This window comes from Centroberyx affinis, unplaced genomic scaffold (genome assembly GCF_046629955.1).
Source record: "Centroberyx affinis isolate AG114_WGS23_722 - 3 ecotype Tasmania unplaced genomic scaffold, CSIRO-AGI_Caff_v1 ptg001387l_1, whole genome shotgun sequence".
Lineage (NCBI taxonomy): Eukaryota > Metazoa > Chordata > Actinopteri > Beryciformes > Berycidae > Centroberyx > Centroberyx affinis.
This window is the reverse complement of record NW_027279870.1, coordinates 4,457-31,503: the sequence shown is the minus strand read 5'-3', so window position 1 is coordinate 31,503 and position 27,047 is coordinate 4,457. Positions and strand designations below refer to the sequence as shown.

The following is a 27,047-nucleotide window of genomic DNA, read 5'->3' as shown; positions in this document are numbered from 1 at the left end:
AAACCTTGCAATTAGTTTATTTTTTGTGGTGGGGCTAATTTAACCATCCATTTAAATCTAACCATCATTTTTTTCTTTTTATCCTGATCAGTAGTGACTTCATTTGAAGAGGCATTTTGGACTTGAAAAACATTGCTTTTCTTCCATGTGGTCTTCCTGGGAATTAAGACTTCACAACTGGTTTAAGTCAATTTTCAGAACTCCAGGATGCTTCACCTGAAGGACGGACTGTCTCTAAAATCTCAGCTCAGAGTCTTCAGTGTCTTGGTTTTCCATCACGCTGCTGTCCTCCTCCTTCTAACACACTCTTGTGGAGGTAATTTACACACAAACCCATCAGTAACACCTGTATTTATAGGTAAAACGTCATGATTAGGCTTCACATCTACCATGATTTGAAAAGTTACTGTGACATCAGAGTCACATAGGAATAAGAAACACTTTTTTTCTTTACCTTTGTTGGGTATAGGAGAAGGTGATAAAATTTGTGTGAAGTAATTTCCTCAGTTTTGCTACCCATGTTTTATTTCTCTTAGGATTTAGAGCAGTATTTCATGTATATATTGTACTTAGCTTATTAAGTATACTAAATATCTAACATAAAACCAGCCATTCAATGAATGCTCTGAAAGATGTGAACCCACCAGAACCTTTGTACAGCGAACAATATTTCAGCAGATTGGAGTTTTACTTATACAAACATTTCTCAGAGGCAGAGCTGCTCTGGAGGAAGAAATAATCTCATTGGTTAAGATAATTATTAATTTGTGGAGCCAAAAAAAACAGTTTTTCAGAGTGCAAGTTAGCTAACTGGCAAAGTTGAATGGCAAATGCAGAACTCTGGTCAAAATATAAACAAAAATAAATGGAAATGACTTCTTTTCATTCATTCATGACCACGGTATTCATGATGTTGGAAGATCAGCAGCTAGCTAATTAGCTCACCTAGATAATTTAGTATGGTGAAGTTAGACCATTTCTTCAGTTTGTAACAGAGCACTAGGCTTCATAATATTAGCTTCCTCCTCTCTTACCTCTTGTTTTTTTCACTGGGCTTCAGTCTAATGGTACTTAGCCAGAGTAATTGTGGTTTATCGGCTCCGTTCACTGAGGTTTAATTCAACCAATTTCAGATTATTTCAGTCTCCAGAGCAGCTCTGAAGCTGAAACTGTAGAACTAAAACTCCAATCTGTAATTTTTCAACTTTTAGCAAAAGAACATCACACTTCGAACAGGTTTTCAGCAGATGCACAGTAAATGCAGAAGCACTTAACTTTTCATATCTATTCAATATACTGTATGTAAAGAAACCACTATTGTAATGATAAGTTTATGGTGGACACACAGCCTGATAGAGATGAACCAGTTTAATCAGTTCTCACAGGAGTCAGAAGGTATTACAAAACAAACTTATTTCTTCCCAGGTCAGCCCCAGGTGATTGGTCCACCTCAGCCAATAGTGGCAGTAGTGGGTGAAGACATCATTTTGCCATGCCACCTGGAACCTGCCATGGATGCTGATGCCATGACACTGGAGTGGGCGAGACCTGACCTGACCCCCAGATTTGTTCATGTGTGGCGTGACGGTCGGGAACTTGTGAGTTATAAAAACCCGTCCTACGAGGGAAGAACGTCACTGTTCATCGACAAACTGAAGCACGGAGACATTTCACTGAAACTCTCTAAAGTGAAACTCTCTGATGAGGGAAAATACAGATGCTTCATTCCTTCACTGGGTAGAGACTCTATCACTGAGCTTGTTGTTGGTAAGTGGGCATATGATCATTGTTGAGCATGAGCATGTTTTTTTTTTACCTTTATTCATCGAGAACAGCTTCACATTCATACAGTTACAGCCATTCACACTGGGAGCTGACCAGTACAACCAGAGTCTTCTACTGTTAGAAACTTTCATTGGGGGTTAAACGTCTTGTTAAGGGCAGGTAGATGGTAGTTGTTGAGGGAGGAAAGAGCATTAATCTTTAATGTTCTCTGCTTGGATTTTCCCAGCCAGTCCAGGGATTTCAACCAGTTATGTTGTTATTTTACTCTTGTGAAGCACTTTGTGACTTTGCTGTGTGAAAGGTGCTATATAAATAAACTTTACTTACTTACTTATTACTAGTGCTACTACTACTAGTAGTAGTGCTACTACTGCTACTACTACTACTACTACTACTACTACTACTACTACTACTACTACTACTACTACTACTACTGCTGCTAATAATAACGAATATCTAGGTGAAGTAATCACTGAAAAAAAACTACTACATACTGGCCATCAATCTTGCAGCATTAAAATGGAATGAAACAAAAACTTCCAAAAACACAAAGGTGAATAAAAAAAAAGCTCTCTGTAATGTATTGGGTATAAAACAGGAGCAATGTTGTATAGTGATCCAAGCAGTTAAGTTCATGAATTTCAAGGCTTTTCCATCAGTATCTGTATTCATTCCAAGACATAAACATGTCAGCATGTCACACTACATGCAACATAATAATGGTAATATATTTTGTGACATTTTGGTAATTTTGATAATATTTTATAAATATTATCCAAATTTAGCCTGCTTTCTGGTCATTCTGGGATATTTTTTTTACCCAGCTTTTATTACACATTGTCAGACGACTCTTTATAACTGATTTGGGGATTGTATGCTGTATGAAATATTATCCGTTTCCATCGAAACCATTGTTTTAAATTCCTCCTCTTACTCATTGTTAGGTGCTGTCTCTTTGCCTGTCATTGGGATTACCAAAGACAGCAGTGGAGTGGTTTTAGGGTGTGAATCTAAAGGCTGGTACCCAGAGCCTGAGGTGTTTTGGCTGGACGGTGAGGGAAACATCCTCTCTGCTGGACCTACAGAGACAGTCAGAGGTCCTGATGGCCTCTATACTGTCAGCAGCAGAGTGACTGTGGAGAAGACCGACACCAACAGGTTCACCTGTAGAGTTCAACAGCAGAACATCAACCAGACCAGGGAGACACACATTCACATTCCAGGTAAAAATGTTTCTGAATTTGTAATTTTTTTTTAGCTTGAAACAGCTAAGGTCTAGTTTCATATAAATGTCATGCTGGTTTGTTTTTTTAGCTTCCTCCTCTCTTACCTCTTGTTTTTTTCACTGGGCTAATTCACTCAATCAGATTATTTTCCAGAGCAGCACTGAAACTGAAACTGTAGAACTAAAACTCCAATCTGCAATATTTCATATGTTAGCAAAAGAACATCACACTTCGAACAGGTTTTCAGCAGATGCACAGTAAATACAGAAGCAGTTTACTTTTCATTTCTATTCAATATACTGTATGTAAAGAAACCGCCATTGTAATGATACGTTTATGGTGGACACACAGCCTGATAGAGATGAACCAGTTCAATCAGTTCTCACAGCAGTCAGAAGGTATTACAAAACAAACTTATTTCTTCCCAGGTCAGCCTCAGGTGATTGGTCCACCTCAGCCAATAGTGGCAGTAGTGGGTGATGACATAATTTTGCCATGCCACCTGGAACCTGCCATGGATGCTGTTGCCATGACACTGCAGTGGGCGAGACCTGACCTGAACCCCAGATTTGTCCATGTGTGGCGTGACGGTCAGGAACTTGTGAGTTATAAACATCCGTCCTACGAGGGAAGAACATCACTGTTCATCAACAAACTGAAGCACGGAGACATTTCACTGAAACTCTCTAAAGTGAAACTCTCTGATGAGGGAAAATACAGATGCTTCATTCCTTCACTGGGTAGAGACTCTATCACTGAGCTTGTTGTTGGTAAGTGGGCATTTGATCATTGTGCATGTTTTTTTTTTTAACCTTTATTCATCGAGAACAGCCCTGCTTCACATTCATACAGTTACAGCCATTCACACTGGGAGCTGACCAGTACAACCACAGTCTTCTACTGTTAGAAACTGTCATTGGGGGTTAAACGTCTTTTTAAAGGCAGGTCGATGGTAGTTGTTGAGGGAAGAAAGAGTATTAGTCTTTAACGTTCTCTGCTTGGATTTTCCCAGCCAGTCCAGGGATTTCAACCAGACCTTTCAGTCACGATTAAAGGTACAGCTTGTACTATTTCTTTTGATGTTGGTGAATGGTGAAAGGTTTTGGTGCTGCTGGATCTTAGCACAGCTTTTGACACTGTAGATCATTGCATTCTGATTGAAAGGCTTAGGCAAGAGGTGGGTGTCTCTTCTGCCCTATCCTGCGGTGTGCCCCAGGGTTCTGTTTTGGGTCCTATCTTATTTGCCTTATATATGCTCCCCCTAGGACAGATGATCAGCAATTTACAGTTTTTTCTTATCACTGCTACACTGATGATATTCAGCTGTACATCTCGTTTAAGACTGACACATTAGCTGTTTTACACAATTGTCTGATTGGCATTAAGGACTGGATGATTTTCTAAAGCTTAACGCAGATAAGGCTGAGGTCCTTATCGTTGTTTCTGGCAGTATCATTTCCAAGCTTGCTCAGTATATTGGGCCCCTTTCTTCATATATGGTCTAACCTTAGAAATCTTGGTGTTATTTTTGTATCAGGCTATGTACTTTGATCAGCATATTAAGTCGTTGACACGGACATGTTTTTTATGGACACTTTATCAACTTTAAACAGCTGATGTCTAATTTTATCTAAATGCCACGCTGTTCTGTGTTTTATCATTTCAGATGATTTTGTGGCCCCATTTCCTGCTGCTGTTTATATCACCATTGTCTTGGGTGTTGTCTTCATGTGTATTGTTGCAGTTGTCTTTGTTGTGTGGAGATGGAGACGAAACAAAATCAGTAAGTCACAAATTTTTTATTTTTTTCATTAAAAAGGAGAAGTTAATCACAGCTCTTTGACAGTTATAGTGATGTGAAGGATTTCATTCCAAAAACAATAAAAAATGAACCCAATGTTTATTGTGTACTATTAAAAAAATATTTGTGATAGCATTATTGAAAATGATAAGGTTATAGTGTAGAGAAAAAATTGTTAAAGTTTATTCTCACACCATCAGTCTCTTTGTCAGAAAGGGTGTTCCTTTTTTCAAATGGTTTAAGTCTCATTTTGAAATGAAATGTTTCATATGCTGTAATACCTTCCTATAAGGCAAGTAAATGTCTTATCTGCTGCTGTTATTTTAATGTAAAAAATAGCTTCACCATCATGTTTCTGTTGTGCTTCTGCAGCTGTCACACCTTTTATTTCAAAAGGCAACACTGCGTAAACACAACAGGTTTGAACGTCAGCTGACACTGTTTCCTGCTTCTATGTGCAACAGAGACCAAGATGCAACATGAGGGTGAAACTGAACAGAGAGGAGAGAAGAAGACCAAATCTATGAGCAACAACACAGAACTTCAGTTTCTGATGGAAGGACAAAGAGACGGCGAGCAGCTCATGGCAGAAAGAGAGGCAAAGAAGGATCTGGAAAAGGGAGAAGGAGAGAACATAACCAAATCTATGAGTAATGAAACAGAATGTCAGTTTCTGATGGAGGAAGAAAGACACCAAGAGCAGCTCACAACAGAAGGAGAGGCAATGAAGGATCTAGAAAAGGGAGAAGGAGAGAAGACCAAATCTAGAAATAATGGCACAGAACTTCAGTTTATGGAAGGAGAAAGACGCCAACAGAAGGTCATGGCAGAAAGAGAGGCAAAGACACATCTAGACAAGCGAGAAGAAGAGAAGACCAAACCTATAAGTAACAAAACAGGACATCAGTTTCTGATGGAGGGAGAAAGACACCAAGAGCAGCTTGGGGCAGAAAGAGAGGCAAAGACCCATCTAGACAAAGAAGAAGGAGAGAAGCTAACCAAATCAATAATTAATGAAACAGGACATCATATTCCAATTGAGGGAGAAAGACACCAAGAGCAACTCATGAAAAAAAGAGAGGCAATGAAGGATGTGGAAAAGAGAGGAAAGAAGACCAAATCTATAAGTAACGAAACAGGAGGAGAAAGAGACAGAGAACAGCTCATGGCAGAAAGAAAGGAAACGAGGGATCTGAAAAAGAAAAGGGCAAAATGTGAGGAAGAGCTACAGAAGAAAGAGAAGTTACGAAGAAGTAACAAAACAGGACGTCAGGTTCTGATGGAGGGAGAAAAACACCAAGAAGAGGCAATGAAGGATCTAGACAAGGGAGGAGACAAGATAACTGTATCTATAAGTAACGAAAGAGGACATCAGTTTCTGACGGAGGGAGAAAGACACCAAGAGCAGCTCACAGCAGGAGAGACAATGAAGGATGTGGAAAAGGGAGAAGGAGACAAGATAACCATATCTATAAGTAATGAAAGAGGACATCAGTTTCTGATGGAGGGAGAAAGACATCAAGAGCAGGTCATGGCAGAAAGAGAGGCAAAGACCCATCTAGACAAGCGAGAAGAAGAGAAGATCAAACCTATAAGTAACAAAACAGGACATCAGTTTCCGATGGAGGGAGAAAGACACCAAGAGCAGCTTGGGGCAGAAGGAGAGGCAAAGACCCATCTAGACAAAGGAGAAGGAGAGAAGCTAACCAAATCAATAATTAATGAAACAGGACATCATATTCCAATTGAGGGAGAAAGACACCAAGAGCAACTCATGAAAAAAAGAGAGGCAATGAAGGATGTGGAAAAGAGAGGAAAGAAGACCAAATCTATAAGTAACAAAACAGGAGAAGAAAGAGACAGAGAACAGCTCATGGCAGAAAGAAAGGAAACAAAGGATCTGAAAAAGAAAAGGGCAAAATGTGAGGAAGAGCTACAGAAGAAAGAGAAGTTACGAAGAAGTAACAAAACAGGACGTCAGGTTCTGATGGAGGGAGAAAAACACCAAGAACAGCTCACAGCAGAAGAAGAGGCAATGAAGGATCTGGACAAGGGAGGAGACAAGATAACCGTATCTATAAGTAATGAAAGAGGACATCAGTTTCTGATGGAGGGAGAAAGACATCAAGAGCAGGTCATGACAGAAAGAGAGGCAAAGACCCATCTAGACAAGCGAGAAGGAGAGAAGAAGACCCAATCTATAAGTAATGAAACAGGACATCAGTTTCGAATTGAGGGAGAAAGACACCAAGAGCAACTCACGGCAGAAGGAGAGGCAATGAAGGATCTGAACAAGGAAGGAGAGAAGAAGACCAAATCTATAAATAGCAACACAGAAAGAGACAGAGAACAGCTCATGGCAGAAAGAAAGGAAATGAGGGATCTGAAAAAGAAAAGGGCAAAATGTGAGGAAGAGCTACAGAAGAAAGAGAATGAACTAAAACACATAAAAGAAGTGGTTGCTAGATTGATGGGAAGGAAGAGGGAACTGGAGACCCAGACAGAGAAACTCAAATTGCAATTGGAGCAGGTAGCGAGACAGAGGGATGAGAACGAGAGGAAGCTTCAGTCAGTGGATAGAGAAATAACAGAGAGGGAGAGAGACAAGACAGACCTTGAAATACAGAAAGAAACAGCAGAGAAAGATGAAGAAAAAAAGCATCTATTAGAGGTCAAGAAGGATCTGGAGAGGAGAAAGGCAGAACTTGAGAAACAGCTGCAGAAGACAGAGAAAGCACTGGAGAGCAAAGAGGGTGAAATTACTAGAATGACAGAAAGGAAGAGGAAAGCAGAGAACGAGAAAGAGCAAATCAGTGTGAAATTAGAGGAGACAGAGAAACAGAAGGATGAGAGAGAGAGGGAGACAAAGAAGACGGAACTCAAAATACAGCAAGAAGCAGCAGGGAGAGAAAACCAAGAGCTCAGACAGGAGACAGAGCTTCAGGCAGAGCAACAACAGAAAGTAAAACCTCTGGAAAGTCTGGAAGAAATCACAGAGCAGAGGGCAAGTCAGGAGGCAACTGAGAAGCACAAGAAAGGTAAGGTTGTTGAAACGAAGAGTGAAGCAGAGAACAGGAAGGAGCAAATCTATGTGAAATCAACAGAAAACCAAGAGGTCCCACAAGCCAGAAAACTTCAGGAAGAGCCACAGCACAAAGTAATAGACTGTGACGAGACAAGCACAGAGCAGGTGGGAGAAGTAGAGCCAGAGAAACAGAGGGATGAGAGAGAGAGGGAGACAGAGAAGACAGAGCTCAGAATACAGCAAGAAGCAGCATGGAGAGAAAACCAAGAGCTCAGACAAAACAGAGAGTTTCAAGAAGAGCAACTTCACAAACCTATGGACTGGCACGAGACAAGCACAGAGCAGGTGGGGAAAATCCACATGGATATAAAAAATAGAAAAGTACAAACAGAGAAACAGGGGGATGAGATGGAGTGGGAGACAGATGAAGCAGCAGGGATAGAAAACCAAGAGGTCCCACAAGACCGAAAGATGACGAGCAGGAAGAGCAAAAGGACGAGCATGTGGGCAGTCAGGAGACGAGCACAGAACAGGTGGGGAAACACATGGTATGGGTATAAATATGGGTATAAAAAACAGAAACGTACGGTGTCAGGAAGAGCTACGGGAGAAAGACAAGGCAATTGAAAGGAAGAGTAAAACAGAACGAGAAGGAGCAAATCAATGTGAAATCAAGAGGAAACCAAGAGCTCTCACAAGCCAGAAAGCTTCAGGAAGAGCAACAGCACAAACCTATGGACTGTCAGGATGGAAGCACAAAGAGAAAAGCTGAGTGTGAGGAAAAGCTACAGGAGGAAGATATGGAGATTGAAGGAAGAGCTGACATTTATGAACCTCAAAGCAAGAGGAGGAAGGAGGAAGTAAACAGAATTAGTGATACGTTATCAGTCGCATATGGTTATCATACACAGTGTTTCATAGTATTTGTCAACATTAAGAACACAGAAATTAATTTCATTTGCATCCACTGAGTTATGATGCCCCCCAGGGGTCATCTGGTAGAAAAAGATAATTGATTTGGAAATCTATACCCATGGATTAGTAAACTGCACCCTTGGATTAGGAATCTGTGAACCCAGATTTGTAAACCATTGGCTCAGATTAGCAATTCATGCCCACGGGTTTGTAATCTGTACCCTCAAATTAATAAATCTGCACCCTCTAATTAATAATCAGTGTCCTGGACAAGTCTGCCGAGCTGAGTGAGAGAGCTGAGAGAAGGACAACGTCAAAGAGGGAATTTGGGCTGCATTTTAATAGTATAGTTAATTGTTTTATCAGTTTAATAACATTCATAGATATATGTGTTAACATGCTTTTTCTATAAGCATGATTTATAGCGAGTAAATAGCTTTCATATTGTCACTAAATTGTACAGTAATTTGGGAATAAGACTATCACTAGCACATCAGATCATAAATTAGAGCTACACGTGTGATATATCAATGGGCTATTATGGCTCATATAGGTCTAGCATGGCTGCATGTAATGATACAATGGCTGTCAAAACCAATTGCTGCCTGTGGCTAAAACTACAATATTTTCACAGATTTTTCATCTTAATTATGTTAGTAATAATACAATTTCTATTTGAATGAGGCCAAATGTATAAAGAATCCTCATGTATTAACATACTGTACATTACAGCTTGGTTTGTGAAAGCGTGGGTACAGAATCAGCCTGTGTCTGTGTGCAGATCAGCAGAGTTCAGTTGTTGTTTTTTTAAAAGATGGATCCTTCATCAGGACTGATTCAACAGGAGAGTTGACCAACAAACAGTTTTTCAAAGTTTGTTGCTAAGGACTTTCTAGCTGCTGTGGCTGCTGTGAGAGGTTAATACTGAGCTGATTTAGAGGAACTGAAGGGGAAAAAAATGACGTTCAGCAGCTCAGTACGTCAATTTAACATGAAAGAAAGAAGCTGCAAATAAAATACCATTTACAATCCCGATTTTGGATGGCAGTTGACTTGTGACGTTTTGTTTTATCAGGATATTTATATTTTTGCATTTTTTTCTATCGCAATTGATTGTGTTGCTAAGTCTTGCCTGTTTTGAATGTGTTGTAATATTGTGATATTTAACCTTTGCATTATTCTCTAGTGAGAATTCACATAAGGCTCTCCTTCAGTTAATCACACCTGTACAATGTGACATCAGGTTATACTTAGACTTACTATTATTTTGTGTGTGAATAAATAAATCCAATATTGGGATCATTGTAAATAAAATAAAAGATGGATAAATAAACCTTCATCATGTCGGTCTTAAAATCTTTTCTCCAGACCATTTAAACCAGCAAATATGCTGCAATCCTTAACGGCATATAGATGTTTCCACCAGAGGTTTTTTTTTTCCCTGGTGGGGCGGACCATAGGACACTAAAACTCTCCATTGAAACCATAATGACATTTTTTGGAGTCAGCTTTTATTCAATGGTAGAGGAAACAGTAGCCTATAGACCAGTTTAGCTATGATCTCCGATAACCAAATTGTTGACATTTTAACCATTTCTGTAAGATGTCTCCAGGAAGTTCATCTGCAACAACCCATGTATTCCTTGATCCATCCCATAATGTCCTGACATGTCAGGGTCTAGCTGCAGAAAACATTTAAGAGATCACAGTTCCAGCAGTTTGCTTTAGTCCTGGGTAAGTGAGGGCTGAATTGTAATAGACTTGTCAACACTGAAACAAACCCACAGACTATTCAGAGAGGTGTAGAGATGCTGTGTTTTTTCTGCAGAGGGTTTGTCACTTCCCATAATATGTGAGTGTATTGTAAGTATATAAACACTTGTGATCTGAAAAAAAAAACAGCATCACAGTTTATAGACGATGTGGTTTGAAAACACTACAAATGTCTGACTTCACCCATAATCTTTAGTTCTTGATATAGGCACAGTGCATGACAAACCTGCTTCTAAAAATGTTACAAATGATGTTCTTGTTTGTACACTTTTTAGTTACATTGTGTACATATAATCTGGACTGAAAGGTCATCAATCAAATGCAGAGGTTATTGTGAACAGTACAATGTGAACACATAACATAAAAGAATAATGAAACGCCCCCTTCTCTCTCTCTCTCTCTCTCTCTCTCTCTCTCTCTCTCTCACACACACACACACTCACTCACCTTAGAAAGGGTTGATAGATAGAATCAGCATGACTAAAAGGTCCTACTGCGCCCCCTGCAGTAAATCAGCAGACTTATCACCTATCTCATCGACACTTCCTTTTCCAGAGACACGTTGTTATCGCTCACACTTCATGAGCTTTAGATTTTATTGCTTCTGTATTTTATAATAGTTGTTACTTTACAACTGGTGACAGTCCAAAGTTCAAGTTTAGCTTTTGATTAAGCAGCTCACACACAAAGACGTTGAGAGTAAATTTTAAAAAAGTTTGTTTTATTTGTGGACTTTGGACGTGTGGTCTACTTTCCTCTGATGTGAGGTAACTCTATCATACAACAGGTGCATAAGCTTTTTAAAATTAAATTCTTATTCTAGTGATGCTTTTTCTGCCGGCACAGCTGGATGTTTCCTCACAACAACCACTGTTTTTCACATGTAGGAGTCACTTATTTCACTCAGAGTTTTATGCAAAATGTAATATGAAATGTAATAATTTCATAATGTAAAATTTCAGCTACACTTCACTGACTTTTGCAAGCAACTTACAGGTTATTTTGAGCGTTTACACCTTTGTTTAAGCCCTATGTTTCACAGCATCAAATTATTAAAATGATAGTTTAGACATCAGTTATTTATTGAAGAGATTGAACTTGCATTGTAACTTAAAAACAGTGGGTTATGATTAGTGTAATATCTTAAAAAAACAAGTAAAAGTCACAAGTAACTATTTTATTTGGCGACAAGTGAAAGTTAAAAGTGTTCTCAAACACCATAATTAGACATACAGTATATCGATGCGCAATTAATGGGGTTTTTTTTTATTGAAAATTGTAACAATTTAAAGGTTTTGAAACAGGTCAACCAAGGGTCATTTGAATTCACACTCCAAGCATAAAATAGGCCTAATCTTTAAATTAATTTATCCTACAGGAGACAAGATAACTGCATCTACAAGTAAAGAAAGAGGACATCATTTCCTGATGGGGGGGAGAAAGACACCAAGAGCAGCTCATGGCAGAAAGAGAGGCAATGAAGGATCTGCCCATGGGAGAAGGAGAGAAAAAGACCCAATCTACAGGTAACGACAGAGAACTTCAGTTTCCCATGGAGGGAGAAAAACACAGACAGCAGCTCATGACAGAGGGAGATGCAATAAATCTGGACAAGAAAAAGGCAAAACTTGAGGAGGAGCTACAGAAGAAAGAAAACGAATGGAAACACGCAGCAGGGTTGGTTGATAGATTGATGGGACAGAAGAGAGACCAGGAGAACCAGATAGAGCAACTAAAATTGCAGCTGCAGGAGGTAGAGAGACAGAGGGATGAGAACGAGAGGAAGCTTCAGTCAGTGGATAGAGAAATAACAGAGAGGGAGAGAGACAAGACAGACCTTGAAATGCAGAAAGAAGCAGCAGAGAAAGATGAAGAAAAAAAGAGTCTATTAGAGGTCAAGAAGGATCTGGACAAGAGAAAGGCAGAACTTGAGAAACAGCTGCAGAAGACAGAGAAAGCACTGGAGAGCAAAGAGGGTGAAATTACTAAAATAACAGAAAGGAGGATGAAAGCAGAGGATGAGAAGGAGCAAATCAATGTGAAATTAGAGGAGACAGAGAAACAGGGGGATGACAGAGAGAGGGAGACAAAGAAGACGGAACTCAAAATACAGCAAGAAGCAGCAGGGAGAGAAAACCAAGAGCTCAGACAGGAGACAGAGCTTCAGGCAGAGCAACAGAAAGTAAAACCTCTGGAAAGTCTGGAGGAAATCACAGAGCAGCTGGAGAAATCCAACATGGGTCAGTGTTAGAGCTACAGGAGAAAGATAAAGTCGCTGAGGGAAGAGTTGACACTAATCAAACAGAGGAAGAGAAGGAGGAACTATGAAGAAGAGAGAGAAGGAGGTAGACGTAAAAAGTGATGCTGGAAATCTCATATATTCATGTTATCTGATCTTAATTTCTACAGTTAATAATCACAGAATTTGTCAAACACTAAGAACACATAAATGAATTTAATTTAGATCCCCGTTGTTATCAAATCGAGCACTCGATTTACTTTTCCATTCTTTGGATATTCCCAACTAGAGCTGTGACCAGAGGTTTGGTCAGCTTATTGATCTCTATTCATGCCCTTTATGTTAGAGCACACATTAACATATCAGAAGGTGAAAATGAGTTGAGCAGGTTGCTCATGCAGTCTAATGTTTGAATTCCAGGTCAGCTCTCCCAGTGTTTATGTTTCAGTCCTCTCTCTCTCTCTGCTACACAAACTTCTATAATGGGAAATATAAATGTGTAAAAAAGGAAGAATATTGAAAACAGTCTCATGTTGATTTCAGAATCTGAATCACTTTTATTGACCAAGTCCAACAGGTGGACAAAGAGTTTGACCTGGTTAACTGCTGCTGACAGATTTCTATATAGATGGATCCTTCATCAGGACTGATTCAACAGAAGAGTTGACCAACAACAGTTTTAACAAGTCTGCTGTATCTGCTGTGAGAAATTAATACTGTGCTGATTTAGAGCGACTGAAGGGGGGAAAACTACATTCAGAAGATCAATATGTTGATTTAAGATGAAAGAAAGAAACTGCAAACAAGAATACCATTTACAATCCTTTGTGACACTTCGTTTTATCGTAGGATATTTATATTTTCGTATTTCTTTTTTTCTATCATGATTGTGTTGCTTAGTATTGCCTGTTTTGAATGTGTTGTGATATTGTGATAATTAACTTTTGCCTTATTCCTGGGAGAGAATTCACATAAGGCTCTCCTTCAGTTTCTCACACTTGTACAATGTGACATCAGGTGACTTACTATTATTTTATGTCTGTGAGTAATTAAATCCAATATTTTGATTATTGTAAATAAAAACAGAAACATGCATCAAGTCTGTCTTAAAATATTTTCTTCAGATTTAAACCAGCAAATATGCTGTAATGCTATAACTGTATACCGATGTTTCCCTCAGAGTATTTTTCCCTGCTGGGTTGGAAAGGCCTCTAGACCATGTGACATTTAGAGCATGGGACACTAAAACTCTTCACTGAAACTAAAAGTCTTTTAGTGGGATGGCAGTTCTTCTTTTATTCAGTGGTAGAGGAAACAGCAGCACATAGATCAGTTTAACTATATTCTCACTCATCGCAAGAGTAGGGGTGTAACCCCGGTGCCCTGGCAAAATTCCCAAACAGGCCTTCCTTCCATCATGGCCACCTAATCATCCCTCGTTACCTAATTGGCTCTTTCAGTCCTCTACTCTCCACTGAGATAGCTGATGTGTGGTGAGCGTTCTGGCGCAAACTGGCTGCCGTGCATCACCCAGGTGGGTGCTAGTACACTGGGGACGCTGGGGACATGTCCCCACCACTTTTTGAAATGGCCGATTTTGTCCCCATCACTTTTTCAAAGCATAATTTGTTAAAAATGTTCTGAAAAATAGCTTGCACCAAGAAATCTTAACTAACAAATGAGAACGCTTTGAGAATTATTATTATGATTACAATTATTTGCACAATAAACCTTAAACCTGCATTCTTTCTAATGGCCAGCAGGGGGCGACTCCACTGGCTGCAAAAAGAAGTCCGATTGTATAGAAGTCTATGGGAAAATGACCCTACTTCTCACTTGATTTATTACCTCAGTAAACACTCCTAATGAGTTTATGGTCTCAATCGCTAGTTTCAAGTCTTCTTCAATACAGCATGATGTTCATTTTGTAAGGTTATGGTCCCATTTAGAGTAAAATAGACGATAAAGCAGACTGTGCTTTGGGGCGTGATTGACAGGTCACCTGTCCAGTGATCGCCGACCACGGACCAATAGCAGGCGGCGCTGCGGCTCTGTAGGAAACCCCTCTCGCGCTAGCTGCTCCGGCTCCAAAAACTGTCAACATGGCGGCGCTTGTAATCCCCAACTTTTAGCTTCAAAACGGGACTCCACAAACCAATGGGTGACGTCACGGTGACTACGTCCATATATTTTATTACAGTCTGTGTGTGTAGCTAGCTACTGTACTTTTCTATGATTGATTATCCTGTGGCGTCCCCTAGTGGAGGAGACTGACAGGGGCGGTATTTGAGTTTAATTGTGTGAAATGTATGAATTAATTGTGTGGAATTTTAAAAGAATTAATAAAAAATCAAATCAATGATTTGAGTTTGTTTTAAAATTAATATGGATAAATAAATAGAAATAATCGAATCCCTGCTCCAGTTCATGTTCTCACATATCGATATTTAAACCTTATGCTTAAGTCATGATTGGTTGAACTTGACTCATGAACTCTTGTGAACTTGTGAAAAAAAAAAAATATGTAGCATCGAAACAACAAGGTATAACTTACCATCTAAAGATAAGGGTGATTTATTTTCTTTAGCTAACGTTGTAGACGTTATTCCTTTACTTGTTTCTACCTTGTCATATTTTAGGGCAGTGATATTGGATATTGTTATCGCTGGGCTGACTGACATGCACAGGTGCTTTCTACAGTAGATGTGATATTGGCATTGTTCGATTGACATGGAGTTGCAGCTGTGGACGTGATGCATATGGATGACTGTACTTGTGCGGTCGACGTTGTTGTGCCTTTTATGCTGAGTATTTTCGTATTGTCGACTCTGTAGTAGCCTAGGCTCTGCCCTTTTGATGCGCCGTTATACAATTTTTTTCTCGCTGTAATTATCTACTCTGACCTCATACCATATCCCCCCATTACATTGCCTAAAATCGTATATGTTGAAGACCTTTAAAAAAATTTTTTCATCTGAGCCCTTATGTCCCCACCACTTTTCAACACAAAGTGACGCCCTTGGGTGCTACACACCGGTGATGGATGAGTCGAGTCCCCCCAGAGCCGGCGGGAGAAACAAATTTGTGGACGGGCATTACATTTTCTTGGGGGGGGCACAGTGATTTTTCAATGTAACATAAGACAAATCATAATAGAACGCCATTAGTTTACACGTTTTGAAGGATATTTCACTAACAAAGCTTATTAATTTAATTCTTTGTCAGTTCACAGAATTGTTTTGTGGCAAGCAAATATCTCGTTTAAATAGATTTATTTCTTTGCATAAGGAAAACGCCTCTTGTTAATAAGTGTGTCTCTGCAACAGGTTTCTCTGCAAATTTACAATGTTTATATTTTTTATAATGCGCATTGATTTATTTACTGCTGCTGCACGTCTCCCGTCCAAAACAGGGATAAATAGTGACATAAAATAACATTATAAAAATGCTTTCCAATGAAAGTGTGCTTTGTTAGTTTAGGATATAGCAAACAGACATGCGCACTCACAATATTGTTAGAGTTACAATATGTCAGTTTGTCAATATACGATATTGACCTTTTATTAAATATAGCCTAAGATATTGGTCGGTGTCGTCCACCTCTGATAAGATGGATGTTCCTCCGTGACAGCTACAGAAAAAGTCTGGAAAACCAGGCTGCAGCAGAGAAACAGGGAAACAAAGTAAACACACATTAGCGCCCAGTACAGGTTTTTTTAATTTTTTTTTTTATTTGAGGACTTTGACCCTGAAGCCTACTTTCCTCATGAGGTGAGGTGACTCTATCGTGCAACAGGTATGTAGTCTTTTAAATGTATTTCCTATTCTTAAATTGCTTATTGTGATGCTTTTGCTAACTTTTAATTAAAAGGAATACACCAACCGTCTATTTTTAGAATAAAAGCAGGTCTGCCGTCACAGCTGGAGGTTTCCTCTCAACTATCTTTTTTTATATGTATGAGTCGCTTATTACACTCAAAATTGAATAGGAAATATTAAGGTAATGTAATAATAATTTCGTCAGCCTACAACTTATTTTGAGCGGTTGAATAAGTCCATTGTTTCTGAACACCAAACTGTTATTATGGAATTACGTCAATTAAGTCAATAATTTATTGAAGCGATTGTACTTGCATTGTAACTTAAATACGGTAGATTATAATACATTTAATGTCTTAAACAAGTCTGACAACTTCAAAAAACATTTCTAAGTCACATTGGCGATAAATAAAAGTGAAACTAGTTCTCAAACACTATTATCATTACGCAATGAAGGGCATACATAGGCCTATTGTAGAGGACAGTTTTTTTCATTGTTCAAATTTATAAATTTATAAAAGTATACATTTTGAAACAGGTTACCAAGCCACGTTTGGAATCACACTGCAAGCGTAAATAAAATTAATCCATGTACATAAAACACGGAAATTAAAATGAAGGAATGACCAGCAGGCGGCGCTGTCGAGTAGCATTTGTCCTGGTACATTATTCAACACGGTGGATGTAGATGCTTAAGGTATATTTGACAGTTTGTTGTTAACTTACATGCGTATCTTTACAACTATGTATCACCAAAGTTCATCTTTATTCACTTGAATACACAAGGATTGTGGGACAATAATATGAGAACGAGTATGAATTTGAAACCTAACCGAAGCATGCAAAATTCAGATGCAAAGACTCTGTAATGAAACCTTGCAACTTAGTTTCTTTTTTTGTGGTGGGGCTAATTTAACCATCCATTTAAATCTAACCATCATATTTTTCTTTTTATCCTGATCGGTAGTTACTTCATTTGAAAAGGCATTTTGGACTTGAAAAACATTGCTTTTCTTCCATGTGGTCTTCCTGGGAATTAAGACTTCACAACTGGTTTAAGTCAATTTTCAGAACCCAAGGATGCTTCACCTGAAGGACGGACTGTCTCTAAAATCTCAGCTCAGAGTCTTCAGTGTCTTGGCTTTCCATCACGCTGCTGTCCTCCTCCTTCTAACACACTCTTGTGGAGGTAATTTACACACAAACCCATCAGTAACACCTGTATTTATAGGTAAAGCATCATGATTAGGCTTCACATCTACCATGATTTGAAAAGTTACTGTGACATCAGAGTCACATAGGAATAGGAAACACTTTTTAGATCACCAACAACTTTCTTTGGGAAAGGACAAGGTCGTCATGCACATAGATCACATCCACTGACATGGGACTATACAACACACTAACATGCTATCACTAACACAGACAGGACAACACAAGGCCAGGTAAACTCAAACTAAACTGAACTGTTTCTTACTTTAAGGCGAGGCAAGGCAAACTTTATTTATATAGCACATTTCATACACAAGGCAAACACAATGTGCTTCACATAAAACAGAAAAAATGCATACACACACCACAACTACTTTAAAATTACATTAAAAAAAGAAAGACAGAAAGAAAGATAGAGATAAAATAGGTAAAACACATAAAATAAATAAAAGAACAATAGAACAGAACAATAGAACAGGGGAAGAATGGGGAACATGCATAATGGCATTATGGGTGCAGTGCCATTACAATACCTTAGTTGGGTATAGGAGAAGGTGATAAAGTAATTTCCTCATTTTTTCTACCCATGTTTTTATTGCTCTTAGGATTTGTAGGGCAGCATTTCTGGGTATATACTGTACTTAGCTCATTAAGTAAAACTAAATATTTAACATAAATCCAGCCATTCAATGAATGCTCTGAAAGATGTGAACCCACCAGAACCTCTATACGGCGAACAATATTTCAACAGATTGGAGTTTTACTTATACAAACGTTTGTCAGAGGCAGAGCTGCTCTGGAGGAAGAAATAATCTCATTGGTTAAGATAATTATTAATTTGTGGCGCCAAAAAAAACCCCACAGTTTTTCGGAGGGTTAGCTAACTGGCAAAGTTGAATGGCAAATGCAGAACTCTGGTCAAAATATAAATAAAAATGAATGGAAATGACTTTTTTTCATTAATTCATGACCATGGTATTCATGATGTTGGAAGATCAGCAGCTAGCTAACTAGTTTACCATAGATTACTTAGTATGGCAAAGTTATCAGACCATTTCTTCAGTTTGTAACAGAACACTAGGCTTCATAATATTAGCCTCCTCCTCTCTTACCTCTTGTTTTTTTCACCGGGCTAATTCAACCAATCAGATTATTTTCCAGAGCAGCACTGAAACTGAAACTGTAGAACTAAAACTCCGATCTGCAATGTTTCACGTTAGCAAAAGAACATCACACTTCGAACAGGTTTTCAGCAGATGCACAGTAAATGCAGAAGCACTTTACTTTTCATTTCTATTCAATATACTGTATGTAAAGAAACCACCATTGTAATGATAAGTTTATGGTGGACACACAGCCTGATAGAGATGAACCAGTTCAATCAGTTCTCACAGCAGTCAGAAGGTATTACAAAACAAACTTATTTCTTCCCAGGTCAGCCTCAGGTGATTGGTCCAGCTCAGCCAATAGTGGCAGTAGTGGGTGATGACATCATTTTGCCATGCCACCTGGAACCTGCCATGGATGCTGTTGCCATGACACTGGAGTGGGCGAGACCTGACCTGAACCTCGGATTAGTCTATGTGTGGCGTTATGGTCGGGAACTTGAGCTCAGCAAACACCCGTCCTATGAGGGAAGAACGTCACTGTTCATCAACAAACTGAAGCACGGAGACATTTCACTGAAACTCTCCAAAGTGAAACTCTCTGATGAGGGAAAATACAGATGCTTCATTCCTTCACTGGGTAGATACTCTATCACTGAGCTTGTTGTTGGTAAGTGGGCATATGTTCATCGTGCATGTTTTTTTTTTAACCTTTATTCATCGAGAACAGCCATGCTTCACATTCATACAGTTACAACCATTCACACTGGGAGCTGACCAGTACAACCACAGTCTTCTATTGTTAGAAACTGTCATTGGGGGTTAAACGTCTTTTGAAAGGCAGGTCGATGGTAGTTGTTGAGGGAAGAAAGAGTATTAGTCTTTAACATTCTCTGCTTGGATTTTCCCAGCCAGTCCAGGGATTTCAACCAGACCTTTCAGTCACAAGCAAGGATCAAGCTAAAAACACAATAAATACAATAAACCAAATATATTGAAGATTAAAGGTACAGCTGGTACTAATACTACGTCTTTTGATGTGGGTGAATGCTCCGTTTTGGTGCTGCTGGATCTTAGCACAGCTTTTGACACTGTAGATCATTGAATTCTGATTGAAAGGCTTAGGCAATGGGTGGGTGTCTCTGGGAACACCCTGGACATGGTCTCCTCTTCGGATATGGAGTTTTTCTGTGTCGGTTGGTCCCTACATCTCTGCAACTGCTGCCCGATGCTGTGGTGTGCCCCAGGGTTCTGTTTTGGGTTTTTGTTTAAGCCGCATAACAAGTCTGATTGCCATTAAGGACTGGATGATTAACAACTTTCTACAGCTTAACGCAGATGAGACTGAGGTCCTTATCATTGCTTCTGACAGTATAATTTCCAAGCTTGCTCAGTATATTGGGTCCCTTTCCTCATATGCTCTAACCTTAGAAATCTTGGTGTTATTTTTGATCAGGCTATGTACTTTGATCAACATATTAAGTCGGTGATGCGTACATGTTTTTTACATTTAAGAAACATTGCCAAACTCAGGGCTGTTGTGTCACAACCTGAGCTGGAGGTGATTATTCATACTTTTATATCATCCCGCCTGGACTACTGTAATTCCCTTTTCACATGCCTCAGCAGGTCATCCCTGGACTGTCTACAGATGGTCCAGAACGCTGCTGCAAGGCTGTTGACCAGGTCCAGCAGGACATCTCACATCACACCCATTGTAGCTTCTTTATATTGGCTCCCTATTAAGTTTAGGATTCAATTTAAAGCTCTTGTAATCACATATAGAGCCCTGCATGGTCAGACACCTGTGTACATCTGCGATCTACTCCATCCCTACATTAGCAGCAGGTCACTTAGGTCTTACCAGGGCTTACTGGTTGTCCCGCACTCTAGACTTACAACCACAGGTGATCAAGCCTTTGAAATTGTGGCTCCTAAACTGTGAAACGCTCTTCCATTGGACGTAAGATCTGCGGATTCTGTTGGCACTTTCAAAAAGCAGCCAAAGACTCATCTGTTCACACAGGCCTTTGTCTAGCCCCTGTCTGTAATTCTGTGTGTTTTTATGTCATATTGTTTTTATGTCTTATTGTTTTTTTTTGTTGTTTTTTTTTGTTTTCTGGTGTTATTTTACTCTTGTGAAGCACTTTGTGACTTTGCTCTGTGAAAGGTGCTATACAAATAAACTTAACTTATTTACTTACTACGACTACCACTACTACTGCTACTACTACTACTACTACTAATAATAATAATAATAATAATAATAACAAATATCTAGGTGAAGTAATCACTGAAAACAATAAACTACTACGTACTGGCCATCAATCTTGCAGCATTAAAATGAAATGAAACAAAAAAGCTCTCTGTAATGTATTGGGTATAAAACAGGAGCAATGCTGTATAGGATCCAAGCAGTCAAGATAATGAATTTCAAGGCTTTTCCATCAGTATCTGTATTCATTCCAAGACATAAACATGTCAGCATGTCACACTACATGCAACATAATAATAGTAATATATTTTGTGACATTTTAGTAATTTTGATAATATTTTAGGTTATAAATAATATCCAAATTTAGCCTGATTTCTGGTCATTCTGGGAGATTTTTTTTTTTAACCCAGCATTTATTACACATTATCAGGCAATTCTTTATAACTGATTTGGGGATTGTATGCTGTATGAAATATTATCCATTTCCATTGAAACCATTATTTGAAATTCCTCCTCTTACTCATCATTAGGTGCTGTCTCCTCTCCTGTCGTTGGGATTATCAAAAACAGCAGTGGAGTGGTTTTAGGGTGTGAATCTAAAGGCTGGTACCCAGAGCCTGAGGTGTTTTGGCTGGACAGTGAGGGAAACATCCTCTCTGCTGGACCTACAGAGACAGTCAGAGGTCCTGATGGCCTCTATACTGTCAGCAGCAGAGTGACTGTGGAGAAGACCGACACCAACAGGTTCACCTGTAGAGTTCAACAGCAGAACATCAACCAAACCAGGGAGACACACATTCATGTTCCAGGTAAAAATGTTTTATGAATTTGTAATATTTTTTAGCTTGAAACAACTAAGGTCTAGTTTCATATAAATGACATGCTGGTTTGTTTTTTAGCTTCCTCCTCTCTTACCTCTTGTTTTTTTCACTGGGCTAATTCAACCAATCAGATTATTTTCCAGAGCAGCACTGAAACTGAAACTGTAGAACTAAAACTCTAATCTGCAATATTTCACCTTTTAGCAAAAGAACATCACACTTCAAACAGGTTTTCAGCAGATGCACAGTAAATGCAGAAGCATTTTACTTTTCATTTCTATTCAATATACTATATGTAAAGAAACCGCCATTGTAATGATAAGTTTATGGTGGACACACAGCCTGATAGAGATGAACCAGTTCAATCAGTTCTCACAGGAGTCAGAAGGTATTACAAAACAAACTTATTTCTTCCCAGGTCAGCCTCAGGTGATTGGTCCACCTCAGCCAATAGTGGCAGTAGAGGGTGATGACATCATTTTGCCATGCCACCTGGAACCTGCCATGGATGCTGTTGCCATGACACTGGAGTGGGCGAGACCTGACCTGAACCCCAGATTTGTCCATGTGTGGCGTGACGGTCGGGAACTTGTGAGTTATAAACACCCGTCCTATGAGGGAAGAACGTCACTGTTCATCAACAAACTGAAGCACGGAGACATTTCACTGAAACTCTCCAAAGTGAAACTCTCTGATGAGGGAAAATACAGATGCTTCATTCCTTCACTGGGTAGAGACTCCATCACTGAGCTTGTTGTTGGTAAGTGGGCATATGATCATTGTGCATGTTTTTTTTTTTTACCTTTATTCATCGAGAACAGCCATGCTTCACATTCATACAGTTACAGCCATTCACACTGCGAGCAGACCAGTACAACCAGAGTCTTCTACTATTAGAAACTGTCATTGGGGGTTAAATGTCTTTTGAAAGGCAGGTCGATGGTAGTTGTTGAGGGAGGAAAGAGTATTAGTCTTTAACATTCTGCTTGGATTTTCCCAGCCAGTCCGGGGATTTCAACCAGACATTTCAGTCACAAGCAAGGATCAATCTAAAAAATACAATAAACCAAATATATTGAAGATTAAAGGTACAGCTTGTACTATTTCTTTTGATGTTGGTGAATGGTGAAAGGTTTTGGTGCTGCTGGATCTTAGCACAGCTTTTGACACTGTAGATCATTGCATTCTGATTGAAAGGCTTAGGCAAGAGGTGGGTGTCTCTTCTGCCCTATCCTGCGGTGTGCCCCAGGGTTCTGTTTTGGGTCCTATCTTATTTGCCTTATATATACTTCCCCTAGGACAGATGATTAGCAATTTACAGGTTTTTCTTATCACTGCTACACTGATGATATTCAGCTGTACATCTCGTTTAAGACTGACACATTAGCTGTTTTACATAATTGTCTGATTGCCATTAAGGACTGGATGATTTTCTACAGCTTAACGCAGATAAGACTGAGGTCCTTATTGTTGTTTCTGGCAGTATCATTTCCAAGCTTGCTCAGTATATTGGGCCCCTTTCCTCATATACGGTCTAACCTTAGAAATCTTGGTGTTATTTTTGTATCAGGCTATGTACTTTGATCAGCATATTAAGTCATTGACACGGACATGTTTTTTATGGACACTTTATTAACTTTAAACAGCTGATGTCTAGTTTTATATAATTGCCATGCTGTTCTGTGTTTTATCATTTCAGATGATTTCGCGGCCCCATTTCCTGCTGCTGTTTATATCACCATTGTCTTGGCTGTTGTCTTCATGTGTATTGTTGCAGTTGTCTTTGTTGTGTGGAGATGGAGACGAAACAAAATCAGTAAGTCACAAATTATTATTTTTTTCATTAAAAAGGAGAAGTTAATCACAGCTCTTTGACAGTTATAGTGATGTGAAGGATTTCATTCCAAAAACAATAAAAAATGAACCCAGTGTTTATTGTTTACTATATATAAAATACTTGTGATATCATTATTGAAAATGGTAAGGTTATAGTGTAGAGAAAAAATTAAGTATTTCATGTTAAAGTTTATTCTCACACCATCAGTCACTTTGTCTGAAATAGTGTTCCTTTTTTCAAATGGTTTGTCTCATTTTGAAATGAAATGTTTAATATGCTGTAATACCTTCCTATAAGGCAAGTAAATGTCTTATCTGCTGCTGTTATTTTAATGTAAAAAATAGCTTCACCATCATGTTTCTGTTGTGCTTCTGCAGCTGTCACACCTTTTATTTCAAAAGGCAACACTGCGTAAACACAACAGGTTTGAACGTCAGCTGACACTGTTTCCTGCTTCTATGTGTAACAGAGACCAAGATGCAACATGAGGGTGAAACTGAACAGAGAGGAGAGAAGAAGACCAAATCTATGAGCAACAACACAGAACTTCAGTTTCTGATGGAAGGACAAAGAGACGGCGAGCAGCTCATGGCAGAAAGAGAGGCAAAGAAGGATTTGGAAAAGGGAGAAGGAGAGAACATAACCAAATCTATGAGTAACGAAACAGAATGTCAGTTTCTGATGGAGGGAGAAAGAAACCAAGAGCAGCTCACAACAGAAGGAGAGGCAATGAAAGATCTAGAAAAGGGAGTAGGAGAGAAGATGACCAAATCTAGAAGTAATGGCACAGAACTTCAGTTTATGGAAGGAGAAAGACGCCAACAGAAGGTCATGGCAGAAAGAGAGGCAAAGACACATCTAGACAAGCAAGAAGAAGAGAAGACCAAATCTATTAGTAACAAAACAGGACATCAGTTTCTGATGGAGGGAGAAAGACACCAAGAGCAGCTTGGGGCAGAAGGAGAGGCAAAGACCCATCTAGACAAAGAAGAAGGAGAGAAGCTAACCAAATCAATAATTAATGAAACAGGACATCATATTCCAATTGAGGGAGAAAGACACCAAGAGCAACTCACAGCAGAAGAAGAGGCAATGAAGGATCTGAACAAGGAAGAAGGAGAGAAGAAGACCAAATCTATAAATAGCAACACAGAAAGAGACAGAGAACAGCCCATGGCAGAAAGAAAGGAAATGAGGGATCTGAAAACGAAAAGGCCAAAATTTGAGGAAGCACTACAGAAGAAAGAGAATGAACTAAAACAGATAAAACAAGTGGTTGCTAGAGCGATGGGAAGGAAGAGGGAACTGGAGACCCAGACAGAGAAACTCAAATTGCAACTGGAGGAGGTAGAGAGACAGAGGGATGAGAACGAGAGGAAGCTTCAGTCAGTGGATAGAGAAATAACAGAGAGGGAGAGAGACAAGACAGACCTTGAAATACAGAAAGAAACAGCAGAGAAAGATGAAGAAAAAAAGCTTCTATTAGAGGTCAAGAAGGATCTGGAGAGGAGAAAGGCAGAACTTGAGAAACAGCTGCAGAAGACAGAGAAAGCACTGGAGAGCAAAGAGGGTGAAATTACTAGAATGACAGAAAGGAAGAGGAAAGCAGAGAACGAGAAAGAGCAAATCAATGTGAAATTAGAGGAGACAGAGAAACAGAAGGATGAGAGAGAGAGGGAGACAAAGAAGACGGAACTCAAAATACAGCAAGAAGCAGCAGGGAGAGAAAACCAAGAGCTCAGACAGGAGACAGAGCTTCAGGCAGAGCAACAGGACGAACCTATGGACTGTGACGAGACAAGCACAGAGCAGGTGGGAGAAGTAGAGCCAGAGAAACAGAGGTATGAGAGAGAGAGGGAGACAGAGAAGCCAGAGATCAGAATACAGAATGAAGCAGCAGAGAGAGAAAACCCAGGGCTCAGACAAGGCAGAAAGGAAGAGCAAGAGACTGAACCGATGGACTGGGAGTAGACAAGCACAGAGCAGGTGAAATGCTACATGGGTATAAAAAACAGAAAAGTACAGTGTCAGGAAGAGCTACAGGAGAAAGACAAGGCAATTGAAAGGAAGAGTAAAACAGAACGAGAAGGAGCAAATCAATGTGAAATCAAGAGGAAACCAAGAGGTCTCACAAACCACAAAGCTTCAGGAAGAGCAACAGCACAAACCTATGGACTGTCAGGATGGAAGCACAAAGAGAAAAGCCGAGTGTGAGGAAAAGCTACAGGAGGAAGATATGGAGATTGAAGGAAGAGCTCAAAGTGTTGCGCCCCTCTGAATAGGGGGAAAATGTGAAAAGGTAAAAAGACAGGACACGCTGCTGCTCTCCCGTCTGTATAATGAATGAGGCGCAGGCAACGTGTTCCCCCTACAGGACGTTCCTCGCATAGACAAATATAATCGATCACCTACTCAGACCAAAGCAACAGATAAACAGAATATGTAGCATCCCCAGCTGAATGATGGTCTCACTCTTCGACTGATGGTTCACAAAGTGTTTAATTTTTAGCAAATAGACAACACTGTAGCTCCATAAAACCGTCAACACCTTGACGTAAGAGCTACGAAAGAAGATAAAAATAAAGGTATTACCATCTTTTCACATTCTGTTTATAGGCGTATTGCTTATTGCCTTACAATATTCAACAAAACTAAAATTATGTGTTATTAACCCTGACTGAAAATAAATCAGTTTATATTCCAATTATGAAATATCACCTTTTTAACCCGTTAGCTTAGTGACAACCTCTGATAGAGTGCTATAGGTAAGCATATTTAACTTAAAATGAAATATTTAAACTGTCATTTGTATGTCACATATGCAGATTTAACCTTATATATTGCAGATACTGCAAAACACACAAATGCTGCATTTCTTTATACTAGCAAACAAACTTTACCGGGATAAATACCCTTTAAGACCGACAGCATTGCCTTGAATTGAGCTAATATATCAGCCTTACTAGCCTAACACACTAGCATAAAACTCAGCAAAACTACAAAAAGGCACCACAACATGACTAAACATTAAACACCACATGAAACGAAATGATGACAAACCTTGTGCCCTTATCAGCCAGGTGCTAAACAAACAAAATAGCCAGCATTTTTTGGCGTTAGGCAGACACACTTATGCCACGCGCACACACTTGACGATCTACGTACTGTGATATACAGATTTTTCGCTTTCCGGAAAGACTCCTTCAAAATAAAAGCCCCAACCTTAATATCTAAAATACCGGGCCAAATAATAACATAACCTTAACAAAAAAA

At 39.3% G+C, this 27,047-nt stretch overlaps 4 protein-coding genes across 4 annotated transcripts; all 4 read left to right on the top strand.

The window, feature by feature from the left end:
* The first annotated feature begins 207 nt into the window (after positions 1 to 207).
* Positions 208 to 4,285, top strand: LOC139649672 (butyrophilin-like protein 2). The gene is made up of 5 exons (XM_071526148.1): positions 208 to 252; positions 1,455 to 1,767; positions 2,730 to 3,008; positions 3,440 to 3,612; positions 4,277 to 4,285. The coding sequence occupies exons 1-5, from the start codon at positions 208 to 210 to the stop codon at positions 4,283 to 4,285; spliced, it is 819 nt and encodes a 272-aa protein (XP_071382249.1).
* Positions 4,286 to 5,284: 999 nt separating this feature from the next.
* On the top strand, positions 5,285 to 8,464 carry LOC139649671 (trichohyalin-like). Its single transcript, XM_071526147.1, has one exon. It carries the CDS (start codon positions 5,285 to 5,287, stop codon positions 8,462 to 8,464), a length of 3,180 nt encoding a protein of 1,059 aa, XP_071382248.1.
* Positions 8,465 to 17,663: 9,199 nt separating this feature from the next.
* Positions 17,664 to 21,942, top strand: LOC139649670 (butyrophilin subfamily 1 member A1-like). The gene is made up of 3 exons (XM_071526146.1): positions 17,664 to 17,708; positions 19,259 to 19,571; positions 21,647 to 21,942. The coding sequence occupies exons 1-3, from the start codon at positions 17,664 to 17,666 to the stop codon at positions 21,940 to 21,942; spliced, it is 654 nt and encodes a 217-aa protein (XP_071382247.1).
* Positions 21,943 to 22,288: 346 nt separating this feature from the next.
* On the top strand, positions 22,289 to 25,745 carry LOC139649669 (trichohyalin-like). The gene is made up of 3 exons (XM_071526145.1): positions 22,289 to 22,697; positions 23,637 to 23,753; positions 24,244 to 25,745. Exons 1-3 carry the CDS (start codon positions 22,289 to 22,291, stop codon positions 25,743 to 25,745), a joined length of 2,028 nt encoding a protein of 675 aa, XP_071382246.1.
* The last annotated feature ends 1,302 nt before the right edge of the window (positions 25,746 to 27,047 follow it).